Source organism: Drechmeria coniospora, chromosome 01, assembly GCF_001625195.1.
Source record: "Drechmeria coniospora strain ARSEF 6962 chromosome 01, whole genome shotgun sequence".
In the NCBI taxonomy this organism is placed as follows: domain Eukaryota; kingdom Fungi; phylum Ascomycota; class Sordariomycetes; order Hypocreales; family Ophiocordycipitaceae; genus Drechmeria; species Drechmeria coniospora.
In genome coordinates, this window is record NC_054389.1 from 3452838 (window position 1) to 3464184 (window position 11347).

Sequence of the window (11347 nt, forward strand, 5' to 3'; positions counted from 1 at the left end):
TTGACATCAATACTCCATAGTAAATTTTTTATACATTAAATATTTCTTTTACTAGTGTTTCTTGATGAAATTTGTTTATAAAATAGTTAGCAAGTATTAATATAATTAAGTGGCTGCTAACTAAAAACTAATTTCAGTCACCTCAGGAAGGAATGATATAAGTACAGGACAGGCATACAGTAAGTATACATATACAAACTTTGAAAGTTAACGTGGAGCAGAGAGCACTCAATGGCACGGGATAAGTTGGCGAAGTGTTCAGGTTCCTAGGAAATACGGAGTACTCCGTACTTGTATTTTTGTACTCCGTACTCCGTACATCGCGGAGCAATATATTAATACCACAGCGGAACAAGGAACTGCAGCATGTCTCGCAGCCAAGCTATTGAGGGATACGGTTCAATTGTACACGGATGCTCGCATGGAGGGAGCATGTGGAACTCCAGAGTGCAGTACTCCGTAATTCGACTCGTACTCCGTACACCTAGCTGCGGAGTATTAGTAATTAATTACTATCAACACATTCCGTACCCGCCATTCTGTGACCCCACCTGGCACTCGAAAATACAAGTACAGTACGGAGTACTTGTACAACTAGGTGTGCATGTACTCCGTACTGTACTTAAGTACATGCACATGAAAGTACGGAGTACTCCTTACGGACGGAGCACTTACAGTACTTACTATTCCGTACTCCATACGTAGTACGTAGTACAAGAATTACGAGTACTGTACGGAGTAATAAGTACGGAGTATTACATATTGCCTGGAGTGTCTTACGGAGTACATGTACTTACATGCACATAGACCTATGTACCATGTTCTCCGTACAGTAGTATCATGTGCACAGTACATGTCCTTACTCCGTACTCGTAGGTGGTACTCCGTACTAGTACTTTGCAAGGACACTTAAGTACTTGTACATGTACTTAAGTACAACTAAACCAAGTTTCGTTCGGATAGGCGGACGGTGGTACCCTGGTTGGCTTGGCTTTCGCCAAGATTCAACCCCGACCGCGGCCGTCGCTGGTCAAGGTTTCGATAGAGAGCTGAGATTCTTCCTTCATCCTTCATTCGAATTTCTTTCGCTCCTCCTTCGCTCGACGAGTACAATCAACATATTAATACCAGTCATCCCTCTGCACGCTTGTCACCGTCTTGCCATTCCCTCGTCGCATACATCCTGTTTCCTTTTTCCAAATCTTCAGCTACCCCCTCTCGCCGCTCCTCCCATTTCGCCACCATCTCGACAAACCACGGCAGCTCCTTCATATCAACTGCTTGCGACTCGCCTTTCTCAGCTCTCTGCAGCCTATCGACATGCCCAGGCGACAGTCCTAACAGATCCCAAATAGCTGCAGGCACCGACATCGGCACAAGCCGTTGAAATCCCAAGACAGGTTCAACTGAGCCATCCCCGTCCCTCCATCCAATTCCAGCAGCCACGTACCACCAGCCGTCACATATCTTCCCGCACTCTGTGGCCTCTGCCGTGCTCAAGATGACCAAGGCGACGCCGGTCCCGATTCGGGATCCCGTAACTTCTGTCTCCGCACCAGACTCGAACTGCATCCCTGCCGAACCCACGTCGATTGCCCCTTCTCTGACCTACTCCGACGAGTCCGACGACCAGGAGGAGCCCCCCCGCGTCGATGGAAGCCGCAGGCGGCGCGCATCGACGATATTAATTGCCCAGAATGCGCGCGATATTCAACGCATCACCGGCGAGACAACGGCCGAGTTCGTCGGCCGCTGCTGCGGGGGTGGTTGCTGTCTTATGGGCCCTGGATCTAGACGTCCAGACACCGATCAAGAGAAGATCGACTTGCCTGACAACGATGCCTTCAGCTCCTTGGGCCTCAAGATAGACGCGATACCAACAAATTTGACGATGATAACGGAACTACCCGACAAGACCATATCATTCAAACCTATTCCACCCCAGCCTAGTCAGCCCTCTCCTCCTGTTCCTAATGTCTCTCTCCTTTCTCTCGGCCACGACGACCGGGCCCCGGGTAGCGATAGCTGTTCACTCCCTTCACTGGTGGACACGTCTGCGACAGGCCAGCACCTGAATTCCGTTAACACGTCCATCGAGCCGCCCCGATTCGTGCAACCACACCCTCCCTACCACGTTTTCCCAGCTCGCATTCATACTACCCGTGAGCTGACCAAGCCCGGCGCGGAGAAGCGCACGTATCACTTCGATCTTGACATCACGGACTACCCGGATGAAGAGTCAACTGATTTCAAGGTTGGTGGTGCCATCGGTATCATGGCTCCAAACTGTGAGCAGGTTGTCGACGACGTTCTGAACGCGCTCATGGTCCCCCGCTTTCTTCGCGACAAGCCAGTCTTGCTCGCGACCAGCAAGGGGCGCTGGCCGACTGTCTGGGGCGAAGATCAGCCGCGTGAACTTATCACGACGCGGCGCGACCTGCTCACTTGGTGCACCGACCTGCAGTCATACCCTCCCACGAAGCCTTTGCTCAGAGTGTTGGCGGAACATGCGAGCGCAGAGAACGAGAAGAAGATTCTACTGTTTCTTTGCTCTGCCGAAGGCCAGGGTGCCTTTTGCGATCTCCGCACCGGCCCGCATCTAACGATTTCACAACTCCTGAACGCTTTCCCGAGCGCACAACCGTCCCTTGACGAGCTGCTGTCCTGCCTGCAGCCGCTCATGCCCCGCTTCTACTCACTTTCCAACGACCCTCATGAGTCGTACCAGATGCGAGATCAGAAGCAACACCGGCTCATTGAGATTGCCGTCACAGTCCATGAGACGAACGACTGGAAGAGGGGCTGCCGCACTGGCGTCGGGTCTGGATACCTCGAACGGCAAGCTCGTCGCTTCCTCAGAGCGCAACAGGCTGGAGAAAAGGCGCCCATGCTCTACGTCCCCATGTTCAAAGGCCTGATGGCGAACCCACTGGCGAAGCAGTTCAATTCAGACGGGCCAATGCTCCTCATCGGTGCCGGCGTTGGAATCGCCCCCTTTCGAGGCTTCGTTCAGCGCCGGCTGAAACAGGCCAACTGTGCCAACAAGGTGTGGGTGCTTCAGGGTATCCGCGACTCTCTCGTCGATGAGATATACAGCGGCGAATGGGGCGTGCATGAGGACAAGGTCAAACGCGTTGTGCAGAGCCGGCGTGGGGAGGGTAAATATGTGCAAGAGGAGGTCCGCAACCAGGGCGACCTCGTCTGGTATATTATCAACGCCGTCGACGGGCGTATTTTTGTCTGCGGCAGCTCCAAAGGCATGGGCGCGGGTGTTGAGGATGCGCTTGTCGAGGTCGCAATGACACATGGCAGCCTTGAGCATGACGAAGCAAAGAACTTCTGGGAGCTCAAAAAGGAGGCGGGCCAATACATTGCCGAGACCTGGTAGGACAATTTGACGGCGGCAGGAATTCACGCATACATCACATGTATTATGAATATATGTATATACGTTTTAGTTATTTGTACTCCGTACAGTGTAATCATATATGCATTCTTTTCTCCTGATTGCTGGCTCGCAGTATTACAGCCAGCCAATAGGTTCCTCGTTCTGACGCCAGTTAACCGCCTGTCCCAGTGTCTGTGTGATATTTCGGAGTGCCTAGCTTCCACTACAGCCACCACCTAGAGTGCCACAATTAGTGGAACTAACTGGTGTCGTCCTTATTGTGCCTGAAGTAGGTATTTCCTTTCCTACTTACAATTGTCGCCGTCTAGGACTTATGGTGTACGATGCGTAGCAATTAATGTATGCGACACAGACTGAAAGCCCCAGTTCCGACTAGTTACTTCTAAGCATGTGATACGTATTAATATATGCCTCTAGCGAGCTTAGCTATCCCACCAATACTATATGTTCGTGGAGTGGTTTGAGCCGGCCGCTGTCGCGTCACGAACACTTGCAATGTCATGAAGCCGAGCCGGTGCACATGGGTGGCAGATGGTGGTAGTTTGGAATCTAGTCATCTCTGCACACACCATGGCTATAATCAGGAGGAATGTTCAATGAACTGGACAAAACCCGGCACGACGTTCTCCATCAAGTCGCAAACACAACTGAGCACACGATTCGTTTCGTCTGATATTCGCATTGCGTACGTGATTTCACTCGTTGCTTCTAGGAATGGTGGTGATTAGGACCAGATATCAAGAACCATATTTAAATGGCACGGCATCATGCAAGCCCGGTTCCGAATGGTTGGGTTGGTGCGACAGTGCGACAAGTGCAAAAAGCTGTTCAACCAGCCACAGGGAGCAGAGCTTGAAGAACCATCGCATGCACAGAGAAAATTGTCATTTTCTCGCACCATAAACCTAGGCGATAAACCCCATCGAGCATCACAAATGTTTTGCTCCCATTGAAGTGCCAAGGGGACAAGACATCCTGAAACTCCCCCAAGCCATTCGTTACCGTATCAATGGCCGACCCCATCATGAATGCAATGTATCATAGCTAGGCAGGAAAGCTCGGAGGTTGAGATGCTGTAAAACCTTCCGTTACTTTTGCATCATGAGCTGGACAAATTCGTTATCTTGGAGGAAGGTCAGGTCAGCGTGTGTAATGGCGGGGAAGTGAAACATAGGTCGCATACAATCAATTCGGCCATCGCCATCCTGATCAGCCTCGCGAATCATTTCATCAACCTCGTCGTCAGTCAGCTTCTCACCAATCGAGGTCATGACGTGACGCAGCTCGGCGGCAGAGATAAAGCCATTGTTGTCGCGGTCAAAGACCTAGGGAGCAGGTCAGCTTCAGTCGACGGCGTGCCTGTCTGTCGAGGGCACCCGGGCCGACCTTGAAAGCCTCTCGGATCTCTTCCTCGGAGTCGGTGTCCTTCATTTTCCGGGCCATCATGGTGAGGAACTCTGCATTGGTGAGAGTTAATAATTCGCATTCGAGACTTTGATCTGCACAGTTCACACGCACCGGGAAAGTCAATCGTGCCATTGTTGTCGGCGTCTACCTCGTTGATCATATCTTGAAGCTCCGATTCAGACGGGTTTTGGCCGAGGGAGCGCATGACAGTGCCCAGCTCTTTGGTGGTGATTTGGCCTGGTGACAGCAAGAAAAATATTAGCACTCGCATTGAGGGAAATGAATTATTGCCTCGAAGGTCCAGAGAGACAGCGCCAAATAATTGGGCTTCGTGCATTTTGACCAACAGACACGCCCGAGACGATGTCGAGGGAAGCAGGGCGGGTTGCGTATTGAATGTTCTAGCTACTTACCATCGCCGTCCTTGTCCTACAGGGCAGTGCGAGTTAGAATCTGGGTCCAGTGCATGACGGCAGCAAGGTCCGGCTTACAAACAGAGAGAATGCCTCCTTGAACTCCGAGACCTGCTCTTCAGTAAGGGTATCAGCCTGTCTCGGTACACGCGTCAGTTATTGGCACAGATGGGAACACCATCCATCCCCTCACCGGCTCAGGGGTCTAGTGCGGGGGTACAAAGCTAAAGAATGGCGAAGAGCAGGAACGAAGTAGGAAACACTCACCATGGCGGGCAAAAGTAGGAAATGGGGCACTGATGGGGATGAAACGTGGGTGATCGCAAGAGGGACAGATATACGCTCGAGAAGAGAGCTTTCAGGTGTAGCCTATTGGGAGCGGAGGGCTGGAATACGACAAATGGTGGGGAACGAAACAAAGTCGAGAGTTCCAGAGGAGTGGCGCTTACTCATACACTGAAATGCGTGCTCCGAACTTGAGAAAAACAGCAGAATAGGAAGAAAAATATAAGAATATTAGAAATACTAGATACATTAGAACTATTAAAAATATTAGGAAAATAACAGTACGTGTATTATCAATGTCAATTAAATTATTCCACGCAAAATGACTGCAATGTGAACAAGTTCTAGTTAGAAATTTGCCAGATTCCTAAATATATTTAAAGTATAATTAAAATACACAATATCAAAACATATTATGGCTTTATAGCATAGAGCTATATATTTATTAAAATATTTCAATCGAATAAAATTGTCAATAGTGTATACTTACGTACGTGTACTAACTAAATCATGAAAGAAGTATGCGTTAAAGGTTAATGGGCTTTCGTTATGTGCTATTGCATGCCATCATAGAACATCGTTAGTGTTGCGAAGCCTAAGCTACAAGTATCAATGTATCATAGGAATGGACTTACTTGTACGGAGTACATGTACAACTCTACAACTAAGTACTTACAGTACTTACTTACAGCTAGTTGTACTTGTACAAGCAGTTCCCCGCTCTCCGCCGCCAACCAATTGCCAACGGTCTGTACGGAGTATTATTACTTCACTGCTTTCCCGCATGCCACCAGATGGGAAGGTAGCCCACTCAACTGCTTGCATCATCTGGTCGTGGCCCATCATCAACAGCTCAACTTGGCTGCATCGGCGAACACAACCCTGCAAGGTTTTTCTCCGTATGATGATTTTCCAAAGTTGCACCATCCATTGAACTTGCCTACATTCTCTTGATCGAAGCTTCTTGACGACCCATACTTGGGATCGCCTTATCAGCAATACGATGAGTTCATGTACGAGGACGCCTTTCGCAATCAGCATCTTGTGAACCGGATCATTGATTCGCTAATTCATCGATACTCCATAGTGAAGCAGTTCATCCGCAATGTCCGTGCGGCCAAGACAATCGCAGATGAACGAGCGGTAATACAGAAGGAGAGCGCCGCCATCCGAGCCAGCTTTCGCGAGGAGAGCGCTGATCACGGCATCAGGTACGTTTTTCTGCGGCGGACTAGCCACATATCCATAGAGCCTGAGGTTGTGTCTAGTTTTTCTTAATCTTATCTGACGGTACCGGGCAGGCGCAACAATGTTGCGAAGCTACTCTATCTCTTTACCCTCGGCGAGAGAACACATTTCGGACAAATTGAATGCCTCAAACTCCTTGCCTCCCCCCGATTTGCGGACAAACGTCTCGGCCATCTTGCAACAAGTCTGCTTCTTGACGAGAACCAGGAGGTCTTGACCCTGGTAACGAATTCGCTGAAAAAGTCCTTACATCGAGCCAATCATGACAAGAACTCCCCAGCTAACAGGTTGCCAGTGACCTCGGACATCCCAACCAGTACATCGTCGGCCTTGCCCTTTGCACCCTGGGAAATATTGCGTCTGTAGAGATGTCCCGGGACCTATTCCCCGAGATAGAGACGCTCATCTCCACTTCCAACCCGTATATTCGAAGGAAAGCTGCCTTGTGTGCGATGCGCATATGCCGCAAAGTCCCAGACCTACAGGAGCACTTTCTTGAGAAGGCGGCCCATCTCCTGGCAGACAGAAATCATGGAGTTCTCCTCTGCGGCTTGACACTTGTGACGGGCTTGTGTGAGGCAGATGAAGAAGAAGGAGGCGAGGAAGGCGTCGTCGAAAAGTTCAGGCCGTTTGTCCCTGGCTTGGTGAAAACGCTCAAGGGCCTCTCGACATCTGGCTACGCACCAGAACATGACGTCACCGGCATTTCTGATCCCTTTCTCCAAGTCAAGATCCTCCGACTCTTGCGTGTTCTTGCCGTGGGAGATGCAGGGACTACAGAACTCATCAACGACATCTTGGCCCAGGTCGCAACAAACACGGACTCGACCAAGAATGTCGGCAACTCTATCCTGTACGAGGCAGTCTGCACAATTCTAGACATCGAGGCGGACTCTGGCTTGCGGGTGCTCGGTGTGAATATTCTGGGCAAGTTCCTCACCAACAGAGACAACAACATTCGCTACGTGGCCCTAAACACGCTTATCAAGGTTGTCGCCATCGAGCCCAATGCAGTACAGAGACACCGAAATACGATCCTGGAATGTTTGAGGGATCCGGATATTAGCATTCGGAGGCGGGCGCTCGACCTCAGCTTCACTCTCATCAACGAAGGCAACGTGCGCGTCCTCATTCGTGAGCTCTTGGCCTTCTTGGAGGTGGCAGACAATGAGTTCAAGCCCACGATGACAAGCCAGATTGGCATTGCCGCTGATAAGTTCGCACCTAACAAGCGTTGGCATTTTGACACCATGCTCCGTGTTCTGTCGCTCGCCGGAAACTATGTCAAGGAACAGATCCTGTCTTCATTTGTTCGACTTGTCGCAACCACTCCAGAGCTTCAGACGTACGCTGTGCAGAAGCTATACACAAATCTCCAAAGGGACATTACTCAGGAAAGCCTGACGCAGGCTGGTGCTTGGTGCGTCGGCGAATATGCAGACTTGCTTCTTCAAGGCGGGCAGTACGAGGGAGAGGAGCTCGTCAAGGAAGTTAGGGAGCGAGACATCGCGGACCTGTTCGTGCTCATATTGGACAGCAGTTATGCGACACAGGTGTCCACTGAGTACATAGTCACGGCTCTCATGAAGCTTAGCACTCGCTTTTCGGATGCTGCCCAGGTAGAGAGGATTCGTCACATACTGCAGAATCGGCAGAGCAGCCTCGACGTCGAGGTACAACAGCGGGCGGTCGAGTACAGCAACCTCTTCTCCTTTGACGAGATCCGGCGTGGCGTACTCGAAAAGATGCCTCCTCCACAGATCAAGGAGTCCTCTCGGGTCTTAGGCCCAGCGCCGAGCAAGAAAGCCAAGGCAGGCAACAGGAAGCAGAAAGTTGCCAAGCCAAGCGAGCAAGATCTTCTAGACATCACGAACGCACCGGCTGTGACGGATACGAACGGTTCCAAAGCATCAAACTCGGATCTTCTTGCGGACATCCTGGGTGGGACAGGGGCGTCGCCCATAGCAGCGTCCCATTCCTCATCTCAGCCGTCAAACGTGTCGTCTATCATGGATCTTTTCGGCTTCGACGCCGGTCAATCTACGTCCCAACCCGGTCTGGCCTCGACTGGCCCCGAATCCAAGTCCATGAGCGCAACTGGCTCGTCCCCGCCGTCGGCACCAGCCCCACCCGGGCTGCCTTGTTACGACTCCAACGGTTTAAAGGTGACACTTCAGGTTCAACGCAACGCTGAGGGCGTAGTGCAAGTAATTGGGCAGTTCCGCAACAACTCTGGCGTGTCATTGAGCCAGTGTGGACTTCAGGCGGCTGTGCCCAAAACGCAGAAGCTTCAACTTCTCAGCATCTCATCGACAGAGATTGCGCCTGGTGCTGTCGCCACCCAAATGATGAGAGTATCCGATTGCAAAGGGGTAAGTTTCCCTCACCTTGTCCCAGATCGAAACGGATAACCCTCCCTAACTGAGTCCCCAGCCCCTTCGGATGCGCCTGAGAATTGGATATCTTCATCCAGATGCCGGCCAAGTGATGGATCAGGTGAATTGGACAGAGACGTGAGCCCACAGAACGTATGACAGTACAACAAGCGTGTGCCGGAATGTAGACAGATGAGGAAACTGGATGTTGGAAGGGGGGTGAATCGATACTGTTTTAATTTTGAGCGCCATTCATCACCTCATAGGATACCTGAATCGCGCCCCCTATCATGCTTCCTCTCTCGCTGCCTGTTGCTGGGGCAGAGTTGGCTTCGTGACCTTCCTTCCCTGGGCAATATATTTTCAACTTCGTCGTCAAAGAAGGGCTCCGGCGCCAACCACTTTGGCCTGTCCCAACAGCGGACCCCATGCTACATGTGTAAGTCGCATTGCATGTTGCATGTCTGCCCACTGCTAAATAGCAGACTCCCCAATCTGCCCTGCTTAGTGCAGGCAATAGAGGGAACTAGGAGCCCTCCTGTCACTGCCGTCGATCGGCTAGTGGAAAGGTGAGCAGACAGTTACCAGCATAGCTAAGGAACAGTCGCATCGCACCATTCGCAAATAGCTGCAAGCATTGCTAAGGAATCGTCGCATTGCACGGTCGCAGGTGCCTCCTCATTCTGTTTATCTATCACATGTCCGGATATCCACGCAATTCCCACGTAAGAATATGTTATGTCGACCTCCGAAAAGCTTCCTATCAGCGTTCTCAGTTGAAAACATCATGCGCTTTTTGTCTCCGTCTGACCCGGCTCGGATCTATCAACTCCTTGCTAGAATTGTTGCTGCCCAATCTCTCTGGGAAAAGCTCCTTCGCGCTCGCTGCCGCTCCTTTAATGGTCATGCCTTTTTGGTTTTTGTCTGTTCGCTGGCTCGCAAGACCACGGATACTGAATGCATCCTTGGAAGTAGAGCCAACTGGGACCTCTACAACTTTGGGTATATCATCTTCCTTTAGACGAGCCGACCCAATGGAACGTTCCAACAGGTCCAGTTGCCCGCCTCTCCCAGGCACCTTCGTCGGAAAGAGCTCTACGGCCCGATTCTCCTCCGAAGGGCGGCCCCGGATGGAACGAGCCTGTTCCTTGTTGTTGCGCAGTGAGCTGGCTAGGTTGTCCATATGGGCACCTCCATCGCCTCGGCGCCGCGGAGAAGCTGATCTATCTCGCCTTGCAGATGACCGCTCCCGGAATAGCTCCTTGCCGCGGTTATCTCTCGCGGGCCGTCTTGAGTCGTCGTCTGATTCTGATCGTGGGGGATGCGGTCTAGGGCGCGGGGCATCGTCGTACATGCTGGCCTCAAACGTCTCGGTTACATTATCCACGTCGTGCATCAAGCCATAGCCCTGCCTACCGCTCCGGCGGTACCCATCCGTTCTATCTCGATATCGTCCCCGACCCTCGTCCCGCCTAAGCCGCCGCCTCTCTTCCGGGTCGTGCTCGGGGTGGAGAAGGTAGTATCGGCTTCGGAGGGCGGCGCCAGATTTTTTTCTGTCGCCTTGCGTGGCGAAACGAATCCGAAGCGATACTTCTGGTTTGCCATTGAGAGGCTTTGCGGGAATTGCCTCCCCAACCGGAAGTGCGGTCGCATCGGCTACTTCGATTGAACTAAGGGCAACGATTGCTTCCCGAGCTGTAAGTTCTGAAGCGAACACTAAGTTGGCCGAAGCATCGTCGATCCATTCTATCCTATCGACGTCTCCATAGTGTTCTCTGACATAGGATTTGATGTCGTCAGAAGATAGGATATCTAGTCCATGAATATGCAGTTTTGTAGGCATTACTTTCGTGCTTTCCGCATCTTCAGACCTCGCAGACACATCCTCGTTGGGCAATTCACCCGGCTCTTCGGGCTCATTCGATCCCTGCGAGCATCGCGATTCAGTCAGCCGCATGGCGCTCGCCATCGACGGGTGCATGTGTGACCAGTTGACGTACCAGAATGTCGTCGGCAGATGTCGGGTCGACCAAGGGCAACACCTCTTGAGCCACTTCGGCGTCGCCCATTTCGATGTCCAGATCCATGTTATGGAATTGAGTTCGAAGTATTGTGAGAAACAGGAAGAGGCTGCGGTTCCAACGTGCAAGTCTAGTGAGTAAAGAATATTCGCTATATTCGAATATGCGGACTTTGGATGGGCAGTCGAC

The 11347-nt window shown here is 51.4% G+C and overlaps 4 protein-coding genes across 4 annotated transcripts; 2 read left to right on the plus strand and 2 right to left on the minus strand.

The window, feature by feature from the left end:
* Positions 1–1501: 1501 nt before the first annotated feature.
* DCS_00808 (FAD binding domain containing protein) lies at positions 1502–3388 on the plus strand (the record flags this gene model as incomplete). Its single annotated transcript, XM_040798143.1, has 1 exon — positions 1502–3388. One exon carries the CDS (start codon positions 1502–1504, stop codon positions 3386–3388), a length of 1887 nt encoding a protein of 628 aa, XP_040659026.1.
* A 1109-nt stretch (positions 3389–4497) lies between these two features.
* Positions 4498–5499, minus strand: DCS_00809 (EF-hand; the record flags this gene model as incomplete). The annotated part of the gene is made up of 7 exons (XM_040798144.1): positions 4498–4532; positions 4593–4734; positions 4796–4866; positions 4928–5053; positions 5230–5245; positions 5308–5364; positions 5497–5499. The coding sequence occupies 7 exons, from the start codon at positions 5497–5499 to the stop codon at positions 4498–4500; spliced, it is 450 nt and encodes a 149-aa protein (XP_040659027.1).
* A 1026-nt stretch (positions 5500–6525) lies between these two features.
* Positions 6526–9279, plus strand: DCS_00810 (putative gamma-adaptin precursor; the record flags this gene model as incomplete). The annotated part of the gene is made up of 4 exons (XM_040798145.1): positions 6526–6725; positions 6816–6984; positions 7050–9134; positions 9196–9279. The coding sequence occupies 4 exons, from the start codon at positions 6526–6528 to the stop codon at positions 9277–9279; spliced, it is 2538 nt and encodes an 845-aa protein (XP_040659028.1).
* A 630-nt stretch (positions 9280–9909) lies between these two features.
* Positions 9910–11224, minus strand: DCS_00811 (uncharacterized protein; the record flags this gene model as incomplete). Its single annotated transcript, XM_040798146.1, has 2 exons — positions 9910–11064; positions 11138–11224. 2 exons carry the CDS (start codon positions 11222–11224, stop codon positions 9910–9912), a joined length of 1242 nt encoding a protein of 413 aa, XP_040659029.1.
* Between the last annotated feature and the right edge of the window lie 123 nt (positions 11225–11347).